The sequence below is a fragment of the Equus asinus genome, chromosome 20, assembly GCF_041296235.1.
Source record: "Equus asinus isolate D_3611 breed Donkey chromosome 20, EquAss-T2T_v2, whole genome shotgun sequence".
In the NCBI taxonomy this organism is placed as follows: domain Eukaryota; kingdom Metazoa; phylum Chordata; class Mammalia; order Perissodactyla; family Equidae; genus Equus; species Equus asinus.
In genome coordinates, this window is record NC_091809.1 from 95983977 (window position 1) to 96001310 (window position 17334).

Genomic DNA, 17334 nt, shown 5'->3' on the forward strand with positions numbered 1-17334 from the left:
CCTGAACCCATTTTGGTTCACTGTTTCTTCCCAGAGCTGGCTCGCTCTCTTTTGTGGGCACAAGACATGGGCCTCACAGCTGTCCAGGTGGAAATCAACGAGAGGGAAGAGCGAGCTCCTCACCAGGCAGCCGGGGCCAAGGCACTGGGAGACGGAGGAGCAGGTGGGTTCGGTCCAGCAATGACTGAACCCCCATTTGTGCCCGGATCTGTGCTGGGTGCAGAGCCAGGGAAAGGAGGCTCCCCAGCTGGAGGGTCACCACCCAGAAACAGATCAGACCCCGCGTCCTGCAAGGGGCAGATGGGGCATCCTCCCGGCTCGGGCGGGCAGACGCGGGGCGCGGGGCGCAGGCCCCGGAGCGCGCAGCTCCTGCCGGGCGGAGGGCGGCGCGAGGGAGGGAGAGAGGGAAGGGAAAGGCGAGCGCGAGCTGCCTCAAATGCTTGGAATAATTCCGCTTCCGTTTGGAAAGCCGCAGCCTCCGTCCCGCCGCCGCGCCCGCCCAGCGCCAGCTCCGCGTCCCCACCGGCCCGCGCTGCCCGCTCCGCCGCCATGGCCACCTCCCCGCAGAAGTCGCCCTCTGTCCCCAAGTCCCCCACTCCCAAGTCGCCCCCGTCCCGGAAGAAAGATGACTCCTTCTTGGGGAAACTCGGAGGGACCCTGGCCCGGAGGAAGAAAGCCAAGGAGGGTGAGTGCGGCCGGGCCAGCGAGCGGCGGGGGCCGGGCCCGAGGGGCCGGGGTAGAGCGGGGCCGGGCGGGAGCGCGCGCGGGTGCCGGGGGCGGAGGCGGGTGGCGGCGGTGGCGCGAGCGCGCGCTTCCCGGTAACCTGGTGCCGGGGCCGTGCGCGCTCCGCGGCCCCGTCGCCCTGCTTGTGGTCGGCCCGCGCTGCGCTCCGGGCCCGGGCGCTCGGGTGGCGCAGCCGGGGACTGGGACCAGGCGACGCCCGCGCTGGGCCTGGCGGCTCCGCGTGGCCCGAGGGCCGAGGAGGCGGCGGCGTCCTCCCCTAGGCCCCGAGTCCCCGCCTCTCCGCGCCCGTAGGCTGGCATTTCCCGAGTTAGTGCAGAAACTTTTCTGGGCGCCGTCAGTCTCACTCTTCGCCTTCATTGGTCTTTGCCATCACGTCGTTTCCTAGACCTGCTGAAGTCCAGATGCAGCGGTGGCCTCTTTGATCTTTTGTCCATTCCCAGGGCCCGGCAGGGCTCTATTAATGAGTAGATTAACATCAAATGCTTGTTGAGTGAATGAGTGAAAAGCTGGCTTTCCTAGTGGTCCCACCGTGTAATAAATGATCAACTGGCACCCAAGGGGAAAACCTGGATTAGACACACACACTTAGCATCATGGCTGCGACCCTTCTGTGAACTCAGGAGCTGAGGGCTCCTGCAAAAACCATTTCCTTTTTCCCACCGGGGTGAATTGAGGCGATCTTAGTTTTTTCCAGGACAGTCTGCCTGTAAAATATTTTGTCTCTTGGGCAGATTTCACATCCTGGTTTTTGGTTTGAAAAACGAGGTCTCACTTCTGAAGACGCATTAGTGATAGATGTGTAGAGGTTGTTTGGTTAAGAAAAGTTTTTTCCATAGTTTCAGTGATTTGGGACTAACCCTTCTGAAGGCCGTGATGCTGAGAGGGAAAATAAGTTTCACGTTCTGAGTTATCCTAAAGCGTAAAAAAGAACTTCAGTGTTAAGAATCACCAAACTTCACGCAAAGAACTAGACTTCTGTTCTCTGTTTTGATGTGAAAAGCAGCAAAACACATCCCCCAAAATGTTTTCCCCCAGTGTGGCTATTTTGGTAAAGCATTGTCTGAGTAGAGTGCTTTGGTACCAAATCATGAAATCCTGGCTTGGAAAGTCCTTTTCTAGACTCCCTTTCTAATTTTCCCTACAGTATTCCTGATACAGGCTCTCTGGCTTCAGACTGGGCAACTCAGAATTTCTGAAGCTCGTGTCCTACCAGGAGAGCTCACCCCACCTTTGCCAACTCTTTAGAAAAGTTTACTTTATAGTAAAAGTAAAAAGCTGGTGTCTCTGTATCTACTGTTATTCTATTCATGGAACCAGGAGAATGAGTCTAAGGGTGGCCCTTCATTTTGTTGGTGTGGACAGCCTGCTTCCTGGAGTCTTCCCTTCACCAGCCGAAACATCCTCTTTTCTGGTAGCTGGGCCTCATAGACATGATTTTTTGGCCCGTCGGCATCCTGACTCTCCAGTTTTGGTCAGGGTTCCTGCAGGAAACAGAGGTCAATTTAGTTGGGATTTTGAAAATAATGTCATTAAGGGACTATTTACAGAGGTGTGGGCAGGGTTAAGGGAACCCAGAAGGAATGATCAGGAACCTTCAGGCTAACAGCGGACGGGGGAAGCTGTTACCACCCCAAGACCCGAAGGGACAAGGGGACCCATTGAGTGTAACAGGAACCCATTGAGAGCTGGCGCTGTGGCAGGCGGGCTGCCTGACGGGAACTGTAGCTGCAGAGGGGCATAGCCTCTGTGGGAAACGTGCGGGTGGACAAGGGGGACAGTGGCACAACAGGGACTCTGCGTGTTCCCTCTCTCTTCTTAACCTTGAATCTCTTGTTGGCGTTTCCCATTGGCTGGACCCAGTGGGAAGTCACGGGGACAAGGGCATCTGGGTGATGCATTATGAAGGGGTCAGCTCCCTTAGGGCACAGAGCAGTGCGGGAGTAGATTGTAGTCAGGGAGGGGGCTTGGAGAATAACTGGCAGACCCTCTCAAAGTGAGCTGCCCAGAGGTCAGCATAGTGCATAGCAGCCCAGTCCAGCCAGCACAGGTGAGAACAGGACTGTCACCTCCTTTGTTCTGGCATAGACACCATGTTCTCTGAACGCAGCTAAGCTGCTTTTCTTTATTCTTCTGCCAGCTGCGTCACACTGTTATCTCTCATGGCGCCTGCTATCTGCTTACTTGAAGACATTTTTATGTTTGTTGCTCCTAAGCCATTTCCTTCGCCATCTCAGATTTCCTCCGTTGGGTTTTTGAAACCAAGTGCAAGATCTTATTTTCATCTTTGTTAAACTTAACTGCTAAGTCCTGATTGTGTCGTTCAGTCCATGAGCTGATCCAGGGGATGTAAGTGGGTGAGTTGAAGAGCACGTGCTTTTTCTAATGGGGCCCACCGTCACCCAGCTCCAGCTGCTCGCTGCTGCCCGTGGTGGTTCTGTGAGCCCAAAGAAGGCAGTGGGGTTGGTCTGAAATGACTTGTTCTTGGTGAGTGTGTACTGGGTCTCAGGAATCAAAGGCGCACTAACCATCACTTCAGTAACAGTATGGCTAGATCTTGCTCTGGATCCTGCAGAAATGTCCTAGCAGAACCTGCATAAATGTCTAGTGTCCTAGAACCTCCCATTCTTCATGATTCCTCAAGATTGCTGACATCGGTCTGTCCGCAGATTATCTCCGTGCTTTGGCATAGAATTCTCCTGGGCCCGACGACTACCGTTCATTCCTCTGAGACCTGTTGTGTCCCACTGTAGGACCCAAAGATTGGAAAAGCAGTAATACACGTTAGTTAGAATATTTAGGTCAATAATTTCATATAAAAATATACCTTCCTAAGAATTCCTACTATATGCATCATAGAATGACTTCGTCTCATAAAAATACATTAAAATTAGTCATCACTTCCTGTGTTTTCATAAGAAAAAATAGCATTAGGCAAGAGAGACTAGAGATTAAAAGCATCGTCTTGGCACCAGACACATTTGGGTTTGATTTCTGGTCTGGCCCCTTATTTATCGCCATGACTTAGGACAAGTTCTTTAATCCCTCCAAGCTTCTGTTTTTTCCTCTATAAAACGGGAATAAAAACTTCTTCCTTACATGGAGGTTTTGAGGCTTAAATGAGATGATGTATGTAATGTGCATAGCATGGTGTGAATAATGGTAGCCGTTAAGAATGACAGCTCAGTTTTAAATAGTCTTTCAATTTTGAAATTGTCTTTTCATTATGGACTGCAGAAGATTCCACAGGTTCTGCAAATAGCCTGTGGCACACGACTGTGTGAAGCCCTGGTAGCACTATTTTGGTCCTTTAGAAATTAGGGATCTTTCTTTGCAAGTCAGATCCTCTTCTTTCCCAAGATGTCCCATTTCAGCATTTTGAAATATCTGGGCCCATTCTCATGAGCTGTGGCTGAGTGGCTTTTGCTTTTCTCTATGGATCTTCTCTTTTCGGATTTCCAGTCCCTTTTCACACTGTACATGGCCCTCCTGTGTAGGTTCTTAGACGAGTCTTTCAGGGTCTCCTTGCCAAAGAGTCACTTTTCATCTTTCTTCCTCAAGACCTGCTCTTTCCAGGAACCGCACCTTGAATTGTATCTGCCAGCTGAAGGCACCCCAAATCAGGGCAGCAGCAAGGGTCATTCCCATCATTTACCCACTGATTTAAGTTATATCTGTGAGAGTTTTACGTTTTGTCCATGTCCATGCCTGAAGTGTACAATGAAGGCTTTACCTTAATAATTCTTAGAGTAATACTAAGACTGACCTCTTTGGTTCTCGTTGGCTGTCCAGTGTTGCTGGGGAAAATCCCCAAACCCTGTAACAGATGTAAGGTTTCTAGAGTGAGCAGAGCCCTCAGCACTGCTGAGCAGTCCTTCTCTTCTCTCCTAATCAGCTTGCATTCTCATTTCCAAAGTGCCTTGTTCATACCCTTACCACTCAAGCTCTTCCCAGACCTTGAGACAGAAAATTGAGTGCCAGGGATGCACTTATTCAAATTCCCTTCGCTGTTAGTGCCCCCTGTATCTACTTCCATGCTTCCCTGCTCTCTTCCTGCCCCAGTCCCTTCCAAAAGATCCCATCTCCCCTTGCTTATGAGGCCATCATTTCTGCTTCCTCTCGGACCTGGCATAGCCAGATAGCCTTTCTCATGCTGCTCAATCCCCCTAACATTCGGCAAATATGCTCGGGTCTTTCCCACTTGTAGAAAATCTCTGAGGCTGGTTTCCTCTTAAGCTACTCACCAGAGGTCCTGAAAGAGTTGTGTGTCCTGGCTTCCCTTTTCTTATCTCCTAGTCACTTCCCGATCCACTATTCCCATTCTTCCACCAATTATGTATTGAGTGCCTACCATGTGCGGGCACTGTACTCAGTCCTGGGATACGGCAGGGAAAAAAACCAGACAAAACCTCTGCCCTCATGGAGCCTACAGTCTAGTAGAGGAGACAGGTAATAGACAAGATAAATTAGTAAAATGTGTGTGTTTTGTTAGAGTGGTAAGGGCTATAGAGTGAAATAAAGCAGGAAAAGGGGAAACAGAACGTTGTGCGATGAAGAGTGGTTGGCAGTTTTAAGTGGGATGATTAGAGAAGACCTCACTGAGAAGGGGATTTGAGTAAAGACCTGAAGGAAGTGAAGGAGAGAGCCAGATGTGTATCTGGGAGAACATGGCAGGCAGAAGGAATGGTGAATTCCAAGGCCCTGAGGTAGGAGTGGACCTGGTGTGTTGAGGACCAGCAGGGAGGTCGCTGTGACTGGAGGAGGGGGTGAGGACAATTGTGGAAGGTGGTGAGGTCTCAGGGTAATTAGGTAGGGTGGGGGCAGGTTGTGTAGGACCCCAGAGGCCATTGTAAGACTTGGGCCTTTCCTCAGAGTGGGATGGGTGGGTTTTGGAGGATTTTGTGCAGAGGAATAACACAGTCTCACTTCTGTTTTAACAGGATCACTCTGATGGTGTTAAGTGACTGAGGGGGGCAGGGGTGGAAGCAGGGAGAAGAGCTAGGAGGCTGCTGTGATGATCCAGGTGAGAGATGGTGGTGGTCTGGAGCTGAGTGGTAGCAGTGGTGGGGGATGAGCATTGAATTCTGGATATAGTTTGAAAGGATAGCAGATAGGATTTACTGGAAGGCTGGATGGAAGATGAGAGAGTCGAGTCAAGATGACTTCAGGGTTTTTGGTTTGAACAACTGGAAAGACGGAACTGAGTTTAACTGAGATGGAGAATCTGCAGGAAGAGCTGGTTTTGGGAGAAAGAGGAGGAACTCAGTTTTGGACCTGTTTAATCAGAGGCACCTACTGGACTTCCCAATGGCGGTGTTGAGTTGGCAGTTGGTTTTAGGAGCCTGGTTCTGGGGAGGGGTCTGGGCTGGAAATGCATCAGTGCGGAGGCGTAGTAACAGCCATGAGACTGGATGGGATCATCAGGGAAGGGAGCATGGATGGAAAGTAGAAGAGTCCAGGGACTGAGCCCTATGGCATTCCAACATTTAGAAATTGGGAGATGAAGAAGGACCAGCAAGAGAGGCTGAAAAGGGGTGGCAAGTGTGATAGGAGGAAACGGGAGAGTGTGGAATCCTGGAAGCCACCTGGAGAATCCATTCTGTTCCCACTGTTTGTGCTTCGCTGGCTGAGGCCTCCAAATGCACTGTTCCTTTTTCAGTCCTCATTCCACTTGGGCTTTTGGTGGCATTTGGATTATTTAACTTTTTCTTTTCCTTAAAATTTTCTTCTCCCTTGACCTTATCCCCTCTGAATTGTTCCCTATGTCTCTGACAACTCTTTGTCAGACTCCTCAGGCTTTTCTTGTCTGTTTTCCCCCTCATGAGCATTTCCTGGGGTTCTGACCTCACCAGCTTTGTCCTCTGTTTTTATTTTACCCATGGATTATCTCACCTACTCCCATGGCTTCAATGACCACCCACCCATTGAAGATTCCCGAATCCAGATCCCAAATTCAGATCTTTCACCTATATCCACATACATCCTTCCACCATCTCCTGGATGTGTCACAAGGTCCTCAAACTCAGCATGCCGTTGATGGAATCATTATTAGTTCCATTTGCTGAAATCTGCTTCTCCTCTCCCACCATCCCACCAGCTGCCTAAAGTAGAAAGGTGCAGTTATCCTATATTTCAGAGATCGGCAACTTTTTCTTAAAGGGTGAGATAGTAAACATTTTAGACTTTGTTGGCCCTGCGGCCTCTCCTCAGCTCCAGCCTTGTTGCCATAGATGATAGGCAGATGAAGGAACATGTCTGTGTTCCAGTAAAGCTTTAGTTATGGACACTGAAATTTGAATTTCACGTAATTTTTATGTGTCACAAAATATTCTTTTGTTCTTTTTCAGCCATTTAAGAATGTGAAAACCATTCTTAAAGCTCGGGCTGAACAGGAATAGATGGCAGGCTGGATGTGGTCATGGCCAGTAGCTTGCCCACCCCTTCTCCGTTTTATCCCCCACGTTAAATCATCTCTCATGAAGTCCTGCTGGTTCTGTCTTCTAAATATCACTGCCTTGACTCAGGCCTTGCGAGTACTACTCGTCTTCTTGAGATTGTTTATTTTTTAAAATTTGACCATCTTTATTTTCCACCTGAAATATTGCAGTATCTACCCCATTGGTCTCCCTATCTCTGCTCCTTTTTTCTTCAATCCACCCTTCATCCTTTGCCAATATGGCATTTTTTTTAAACACAAAGATAACGTCTCCCCAGGACAAACTTCTTAGCATGACATTTAAGACTTTTGCAATGGCTCCTTTATCTACGCTTTTGGTCTAGTCTCCTCTATTTCTCTTTTGAGAAGCCTCCATTTTAACCACACCAAACTGCCCTTCATTCCCCAAACATGTCATGTCCTTTCACATGTTTAAGCTTTATGCATGCTCTTCCATCTTTCTGGAATGACACAGAGAAGCACTGTTCAATCAGATATCCCCTTCTGCTTGATGCCTTTTATAGCTCCCCAGGAAGAGTGAGACGCCTCCTTCTCTGTGCTCCCACACCACCTTGTCCATACCTCTGTTGTAGCACTGGCCACATTGCATTGCAGCCATATGTGGGTGTGCAAGTCACACACTATGGTGAAAGCTTTCCTGTTGAGCATGATATTTAACACATAATGGTATTGGAGTTGCTGTGAATGAATTTCCCCGTCTTTACCTTGGTGCAAATAGCCTACCACCAACTGGTTGTGTAATCTTAGACAAGTCTCTTCGCCTTTGCCCATTTCCAACATCCGCAGATTAGGCTAAATAACCTCTTAGGCCTTGCAGCTCTGGTATTCTATGATTTCTGAGCTCTCATTTCACCAGGCTTCTCTCAAATTCAGTTTTATTGTCTGTGTAGTGTGGTCTGGGAATGACATCATCTCAAAGACCTCTTTCTTTCCTCCACTAATGAAGGCACCTCTGTGTCGGGAGCAGGAGATGGAAACCGGGATAAGTGGGCCCCGACCCAAGGACACCTCCATATTAGGAATTGGGCTCCTTGTCTCCTGGAATATCTCTATTTGGTTAACAAGCGCAGCTCGTAATTACGTCTTAGCCATTAGTACTGGAGAAGAGATGAAATCCTCATGTAAACATTTGTAAGCATCTAAAATCTCCACTCACTGTCGTGGAGAAAGGAACACGTTTCTGGAAAGCCCTGCAACAATTTCAGTAATAAAAGACTTTAAAAAATACTTTAAAAATAACAAAAGCAAAATACTTTTGAAAAAGATGTAAACATTCTGTTAAGTTTTCAGTCTGTTCTGCAGCCTGCCGTCAGTAGGAAATCCAAATGAGGGCTGGCCAGAGGACCGAGGTGGCCTCAGCCCTGCCCTTTGGTTTCCCCGTGGCCTCCAGGAGGACAGGAGTTGTGTCTGTTCTGCTCCCATTTGTCTCCCGGGTGCCTAGACAGCACCAGGCACTTCACAAGTACTCTGCAAAATGGTTAATGAATGGGCTGCATCAGCAATGGGCATCTTATTCCCACTGAGGGTGTCCCCAGGTTACTTCAAACTCTGTTCTAACCTCAGATAACTCTTCTGGTCCCCTGATTCCACCCAGGCCTCGACTTCTGGCCCCATGTGTACGTGTGTGTGTGTGTGTCTTATGAAACAGGCTTCTCCTCCCCCTAGGAATCTCTCCACCCTTTGTGAGAAGACATTACCACTTAATCCTATTATTTGACAAACACAGAAAGGGCCCTGAGACTGGAGGCTTGGGTCCTGGAATCTGTGGGCACTGACTGTGCAGGGTGGCAGTGAACACCCAGGGAGGCCCACTGGTCAAGGGTGGGGACCAGTATTCTTTGTTTTCATCCAGAAAAACTTACTTTGTGGCGACGGCACTGCACATATCACATTAGAGTGCTTAAATGAAGGGGAAACCGAGGTGAAGTAGCCTGTTTGCGAGGCTTGGGGGAGACGAGAGACGTGTGCAGACTGCAGCTCTGCAAGAGAGATTCAGAATTCCTTTAATTCCCCAGAGTCAGCCATTCCCCCTCCCCCGCACCCCTTCTTGCCTGGCTCAGCTTCATTTACTAAGTAGAGAGTGAAGGAAATCTGAACATCTGCCAGAGCAGGGCCACTATCGTCACTCCTCATCAAGAGAGCTCCATCACTGCAGCTCTCCCCACCTGAACCCACCAAGAAAAAGAACCTTCCAGAAGGAGAGAGAGGGCCCAATGCCACCCTTGCGCTGAGCTTTGCCTCTATCTGTTCCTTGTGGCTGCTTCATTTTCCTTCAGGCCTGGGAGAAATGTTTGCCTGGCGTGTGGATCATTATGGGACTGCCCTAAACTCTGGTTCTACTAGCTTTTACTAAGTGGTTATTCTCGTTGCTTTGCACATGCCAGCCTGACAAAGCTTTCAACAAACAACTTTGTGACTAGTGTCATTGTCTTCCCTTCAGGCCAGCCTTAGGGAAATGTTAGGCTGTGGATGGAAGAAGCAGTGAACTTAATCAGTTTCAAGAGAAATATTCTTAACTACTGCACACGCTCTTGGAGGAACGAAGCATGGACCAAATCTCTTAGCATCTAATTTTTTTAATAAAAGGGTTTTTTTCTTCCCCATTATAAAACTAACCCATGCGTATGGGATTTATGGGAAAATAGAGCAAACAATCTTGCAGAGTTCCAACTTCCAAAGGCAATCACTGGTAGAATTTGGGTTTATTTCTTTCTATTCTTTTTTCTTCATTATAACTTTTTTCTTTTTTATAATTGTGAGTATACCATATGTATTATATAGATAAAACTTCTGTATCTTTTTTCATTTATTATTATAGTGTAAATATTTTTCATATTATTACCAATCTTATTAAATGTACTTTTTATAGGTGTATAATATTCCATTGAGTGAATGCCCTAATGTTTGCCTAACCATTTCTTTTGGTCCTCTTTATGGTTTTCTAGAAATAATGCTGCCTAAAGTTTTTTTTTAATATTCAGAATAATTTCCTTTGCATGGAGCCCTGGAAGTGCAATTACAGGATCAAAGGGCAACAGTTGGCTTGCTTATCATCAATACTTTACTACTGACAACCAAGGAGACATTGCCACCATCTGGGTGGTCTTCCTGGTAGATGGTTTGAAAGTAAAACCAACATTGTTAGGCTGGAAGTTTCTGTCTGCTCCTGGCTGGTGGGCCCAGGTCACTGGGGGATGGGGTGGGGTGGGAGGAGGATGCGTCAGGGGAGCACAGCTTTCCAGCCTGGCCAGGAACATGTTCAAAGTCAGCTCTACTGCAGGCAGTCTTTAGTTCACAACATTCTCTTATAGTCACCCTTCCATCAATATATGGCCTGGTGTGTCACCCCCAGTGCCTATTCTTCCTTCTAACAGGGCCCAGGGTGTGGCCCCCTTGGGACTAGTCATCCTTGAAGCTCTCCTGGGAGTCATAGCTACCGCCCCTGTCCCCTTCTGAGTTCTCGCCACTCCCATGTGAGACCCAGTGGAGGTTTGGTCAAGAAGTCCCTCCTTCCCTTAATCATTTCCTCCCCACCTCCAAACTTCTGAACTCTTGGACTTGCCCTGGAACTTGGTAACCACAGACAAATGAGAGGGACTCCCAAGGCAGTGGGCTATGTGCTACGGCAGAGAAATCTAGGTGACGGGCTTGAGGGACCCCTTAGGAGACGTGGTGCTTTCAAGCTGGGTCTTCAAGCCCGAGGAAGGACTCCCCCAGGCTGATAAGAGAAGGGACAGGATTTGGGAGCCTTCTGTATTTCAGTTGAATTTGACAGAGTGGGCTGGCCTGGGCTGGGCTGATGCCTCAGGGGCTCAGATTCCTCAACCTGTATTAGGAGGCAGGAGGCAGGTGTCTCAGTTCATCTCCTGAGAATGGATCTGAGCTAGTTGGAGCATGTAATTATCACACCCGGCACCCCAGGGAGTATTTCTGGGGAGTCAGTCATGGAGGCAGACGCCTCCATGGGAGTGATGTGTCAAGGGCATTTATTTCATTGTTGAATCATGTCCCATTCTCTTCACTCATTCCCTTATCTCTTTTAAAATCCAGAGGCAACTCCTTTCTTCTCTGCTGTGAAAAACACAGCCTGACATGGAGGAGCTGCGGATGATGCTCTTCATGAAAAGGCAGCAGATCTCCGGGGGGTGATGATGTTGGACTAGAAAGAGGCAAGGCTGCCGGCCTGCTTCTGCTCCCTCAGTGACGTAAACCGAGGTCACAGGGCTCCTGATTACACCAAGGGGCTCGATGGAGCAGGCTCTGCTCTTGTTTCTTTCCAGGATACAGTCATCGGTAGAATAATTAATCTGCCAATTGAAGGATTATGTTGACTTTGCAATTCAAAACAATTGTTCTTATAGCAGTTTTTGTCTTGGCCAACGTGGCTTTGGCTGTGGGGCGTCCTGGGAGCCCCTGTGGGGAGGGGAAATGAGAGGGGAGTTCAGGAAGAGGTTCTGCAACCCCAAGCACCAAGGGTAGGGGGCAGGGCGTTCCAAGTCTGTTGAGGTGGCAGGATGCGGAGATTCTTGGCATCTGTTTGGTGTCTGAGTCCCGAGTGAGGGAGGCTCATCCGAGTCCAGGTGGGATCTCAGGTTCAGGGTCTTGGGGATGGAAGACATGCTGCATCTTGTACTAGGCAGAACTTAGCAGGCAAGTCAGAACCCCAGCTGAGTAGGTGAGGAGTGGGGACAGTCTCCGGTCTCAGTGTGGACTCGGGATTCACTGGCCCCACAGAATGGAGGTAGGTTGGGGAGGCTGCCAACGCCCACCCAGGAACCCTGGGTCCTGCCTCACTCACCGTCCTCTATACTCCAGGCTTGGAAATAAACTTTCCTGTCAGCGTGGACGATTTTCTTATTTACTGTAAGGCTGAGCTACCCATGGCTCCCAGCCCTGGTGGGGCAGACCTGAGGATAACAGGGAGTTAATAATGACAGCTAAGAGAATCAGGGGCGGCAGAAACTGACAGTTTTGATGCTGTTTGCAAAACACAGAAGGAGGGTAACACAGTTCCATTTTAAAGCAACTCAGGATCCAGGCAAGTCCTGAGGTAGCCACTTGCAAAGAGCGGCAACTGCGTCTTGGCTGAAGGTGGCAAGGCCTTTCTTGGTGGGCTCAGTAGCCCCTCCAGCTCATATCCATGTGCCTGGAGAACAGAACGATCCCTTCGCCTGCTTTTCCTCCATGCCTGTCATTATGGTAAATTACAAGGCTCCCGTGATGACTTGGGAGAGGCAGATTGATTTGTTCCTTCTGATTGTCACTGTGCTGGACTTGGCCAGGGTGATGGGCACCCAGATTTCACACCTTGTAATGGTCCTGCCAGGGGTGGATGTTAGCACAATTGGGACTTGACACTTCAGTAAATCTGAGACATTCTGCTGCAGAGATCAAAGTTCAGAATTGCTTAAATTGGTGTTGGAGCAGGTGGGAAACAGGAGTCCAGGGCCATGAATTGCATAGGTAGCAATTGCTGTTCAGTTTGTAAGGTCTGAATGTCGGCTTTTCAAATGATAGGACATCAATTTAAGTCATTTGGGCTCCCAGCTACCTAGCCCTTTCAGTAACACTGGTTCTTGGAAGTGTGATTCATATCTAGCGAATGCTCTTGTGTGGACAAAAGGAAAAAACCAACCTTGCTTGTATCTCTGGGTCGGTCAGTTATGTTTGCACAGGGTTGGTGTCATTGGGCTATCGGTTTTCACCGGAGTATGTATGACGATTTCATCTCCTACCTGGATGTGCCAGTAACTCCCCTGGCTACACTTCCAGCCGTGACCCCTCGCCTGAGCTTCAGACTCATTAGCATTTTTGTGTGATGGCACTGTCACTTGCAGACAGAGATGGACTTGGGTTTTAACACAGGGCACATCATTCTCAAGGCTTCTGATGAGGTGAGAATGTGCTCTGGTTTCTGATGACAGCTCAAGTCCAGAGGAGAGGGGGTCTGATCCATATGAAGGAGTGGGCCTTTTACAAAACATATTGCAGCTTTATTGAGATACAATTCACTCATTTAAACGGTATAATTCAATGGTTTTTGGTATACTCAAAGTTGTGTAACCATCGGCACAATCAATTTTAGAACACTTTTGTCACCCCAAAAAGAAATCCTATACCCATTAGCAGTCACTTCCTCTCCCCATTCGCTTACTCCCAAGTAACCACCAATCTGTATTCTGTCTTCGTAGATTTGCCTATTCTGGACGTTTCGTATAAATGGAATTATGCAGTAGGCGGTGCTTTGTGACTGACTTTCTTCGCTTAGCATAATCTTTTCAAGGTTCATCCATGTTATAGCATGTATCAGTGCTTCATTCCTTTTTATGACTGAAAAATATTATATGAATTTATCACATTTTGTGTATCCATTCGTCAGGTAATGGACATTTGGCTTTTTTGCACTTTTTGGCTGTCATGAATAATGTGGCTATTAATTTTGTGGACATATGTTTTCATTTCTCTTGGCTGTATATCTAGGAGTGGGGTCATAGGGTAACTCTGTGGTTAACATTTTGAAGATCTGCTAGACTGTTTTCCCAAGGGACTGCACCGTTTTACACTCCCACCAGCAGTGTATGAGGGATCCAGTTTCTCCACATCCTCACCAACACTTGTCATTATCTGTCTTTTTGATTATGGCCTGCCCAGTGAGTGTGGAGTATATCTCATTGTGCTTCTCGTTTGCATTTCCCTGATGGCCAGTGATGCTGAGCATGTTTTCATGTGTTTTTTTGGGCATTTGTAGATCTTCTTGGGCCCTGGTTTTTTAAATTCCGTAGAACTGGGTGCACATCTCCTCAGCCCTGCGCGTGATAAGAGCTCTGGCTGCTAACCCAGAAAGATGCACGCTGAGGAAGTCTCAGTCTCCCGTTTTTTCAATGCCAGCTGGGAGCACTGGAGACATGCTGCATCTTGTACTAGGTGCATTTCATCTTGCAGAATGACTGTATTCCTGAAATATTTCCTGTTAAGCAATTGTCATAATCTTGTTATACCACTGACTTTCATTATTAAATTGGAAATTGTTTGGCTGGAATACAATTTTAGCCCCAAATTACAACAACAACAAAAAATTCATACCAAGAAAATAGCAAAGATTTAAAACTTGCACATTTCAGTGAAATGTGGGAATTTTTGGTGATATACTGTGACTTTTCAAATAATACTGCCAAGACCGCTGACAAAAACGTAAGTACATCAGAGGCAGGCTCTTATGCAGTGCTGTTATGGGTCAGGCAATCTAGTAGATGCTTTACGTATATTAACTTATTTGATCTTCCTAACAAGCCCATGAAATAGGTATTATTAGCATCTTTGCCCCTTTGCAGATGAGGAAAGTGAGGGACAGAGAGGTAACTTGCCCAAGGTCAAGGCTGGTGTCCTAGTTAAGGTAATACCAGCTGCTGTAACAGATAAGCCCCAAGTTCTCAGAAGCTTAACAAAATAAAAGTTTATTTCTTGCTTAGAACAGAACCCAGTGGCATCATTCTTGGTTGGATTGCCTTCCGTGTGATCATTTCATCTTATGGCTCTGCCTTCCTCCAGGTTCTTTGAGTCCTCACCAATTGATCAGTGGGTGAGAAAGAGAACGAGACTGCACTGGGAGGTTTATATGGGCCAGGCATAAACATGATGCATATCACTTCTGCCCACTTACCACCAGCCAGAACTCAGTTATGTGGCCAGACCTGCGTGCAAGAGAGGCTGAGAAACATGGTTGCCTGCCCAGAGGGAGAGGAAAGGAGCTTTGGCAAATACGTGCGTCCTTTTGCTAGCCAGTGGAAGACATGGGATTTGAACCCTGGCAGTCTGGCTCCAGAGACTTGCTCTTGACTGGCACATTCTACCACGTCTCTGTGAACAGTGGCTCAAAGTCCGAGAAAATTGTGGAGAGCACAGGTTTTGATTCAGTTTTCTCCCACATTTGGTTGCCTGGATGCTGTCCTTGGGATTCTGTTGGAGTCACTATCTCTCAGGAAAGAATAACAATGGGAACTAAGATTGAGTGAGTGTTCGCGCGCTGTGCCAGCTACTGTTCTGTCCATCTTACCTCTTCTGTTTCATTTCATTCTCACAATAACCCCGTGAGATGGGGAATTATTATTATTCCCACTTTCCAGGAGAGGAAGCTGAAGCAGAGCTTGGTTGCTATCCAAGGCCATTCAAGCTGGAGTTGTCTCTGGGCTTCGGACGCCCTCACTGTGAAACCACTGTGCTTGGGGTGGAGGTGGGGGGTGGGGGTGGGGTTGAAGGGAAAAGGAGAGAAGATGAGAGAGCCAGAACCACCACAGGTACGATTCAAAACCCAGCCAGACCTTCGTTGGGACCCTGCTTCAACCAAATCAGCTTCTAGAAGTTATTTACGTGACAGTCAGGAAGATGTCAACACTCACTGGGGATCCGATGACTTTGAGGAATCATTGTTAACTTGGAGGCTATGAGAATGGTGTTGTGGTTCTGTTAAAAAGAAAATAGTCCTTATCTTTTCCAGATACATTCTAGAATGTTTATGGATGACATGATAAAATGTCTAGGATTTGCTTCAAATCATGCAGTGTAGGGGTTGAGGTGGAGATGGGAAAAAAGCGGCCACGAGTTGCTCGTTATTGTAGAAGGATGGTGGGTACACGGAGGATTGTGGTACTAGTCTGTTGCTTTGGGGTATATTTGGAAATGTCTAGAATAGTTATAATAAAAAGAGAAGACTTTAGTGGATGGACTTTCTGTGGCCCCCTGGATGGTGAATGAAGGGAAGGGGGGTGGGCTCAGAGCACAGGGCAGGATTGCTGAAGAACAGCTGAGCGGCCTGGAGGGTTTTGTGACGCGGGTCTGCAGGGACCCTTCGGGAACCATAGGCTGGTTTTTGGGTTCTGAGTCTGCGATAGTCCTGGAGGCAGCGTTTAGTGCCTGGAGAACTGAGCGCCTGCAGATGAGCGCTGGGGCCTCCACAAGGCAGAAGCACAGGCTTCCTGGGTGAGGGGGAGACTGAGCCAAGGCCTGGCTCTGCCCTGGCCAAGTGGCCTCAGCACAGGCTGGTTGTGCAACCCGTGACGAATATCTTGCTGAAAGGTACAGCACAGTGCCAGGCCTCAGCTGCGCTTTAATTAAACAGTGAAAATCCATCAAAGACTCAGCCTCCTCAGCCGGCCAGTGCGCCTGAGTCCCAGGTGAAGCCAGCTCTCGGCTGGCCTCGGGCCAGGAGGAAGGTGGGCTGCCGGCCCTCCCAAGGCCCTGCCTAAAACCAACAGCCGACACTCGCGCGGCAGCCCCGCTTCGACCCGATGCAAATGAAGCCTGGCATTTGGACATGGGATTAAGTGTCCTAACCCAATATACTAGAGGCAGGATCAGAACAATTAAAAACCCTGTTTTCCTCCTCAGATTGTTGGAGTATATATGAATATAAGTTTTTCAGTTCACTTTTAAAACTCAGCGGGTTGAGAAAGGTGGGGGTCGGCTTGGCGGTGCTCTGAGCATCTTTTTCTATTTTTATACATGTCCAACATATGTGCCTGACATAGGGGCTTTCATTTATGATGTCACATTTAATCCTTGCAGTCACCCTGGGAAGTCCTGTCAGCCCCATTTTACAGATGAGGGCACTGAGGCTCAGAGAGGTGGAGTGCCTTGCCCAAGGTGTCTCAGCGACTCAGTGGTAGAGTAGCGATTTGAATCAGTTTCTTCGTACTAAAATCCAATGCTTTGCCCACTGTAACACAGCCGACTTTTCTGAATAGTGTTTATTTTTCACTCATCAATAATAATAGTTAACAATGATGAGTAAACAGTGAATAGTAACTGTTTAATAGTTTACGGTTTCTCTCGTCCTAAAAGATGTTGGCACTTTTTCTAGTTTGTCCATTTGCTCAACAAACGTTTATGGAGAGGCTGCCTCCTGGGGAGGTTTCTGGGCTCTGGAGCCCACCAGACTGCCTGGTCCCACCCCACACTGGCTGTGTGACCTAGGACAAGTTCCTCTGCTCCCCGAGGCCCGGCTTCCTCATCTGCAACATAGGATGTTACTAGGCCCACCTCACAGGGTCGTCATGAAGAGGAAAGGAATTGGCACTTGCAAAGTGTTGAGAGTAGGGCCCGGCCCTCACGGGGCTTTCCATGAACACCTGCCCCTGGCG

The 17334-nt window shown here is 48.2% G+C and overlaps 1 protein-coding gene across 1 annotated transcript in view; it reads left to right on the forward strand.

The window, feature by feature from the left end:
• The first annotated feature begins 325 nt into the window (after window positions 1-325).
• PARVA (parvin alpha) overlaps window positions 326-17334 on the forward strand; it is a 145507-nt gene continuing 128498 nt past the window's right edge. Inside the window, exon 1 of the mRNA XM_014844161.3 lies at window positions 326-685. Coding sequence (XP_014699647.1) covers window positions 550-685 — 136 coding nt within the window. The 5' untranslated portion in view covers window positions 326-549. The remainder of the gene's footprint in view (window positions 686-17334) is intronic.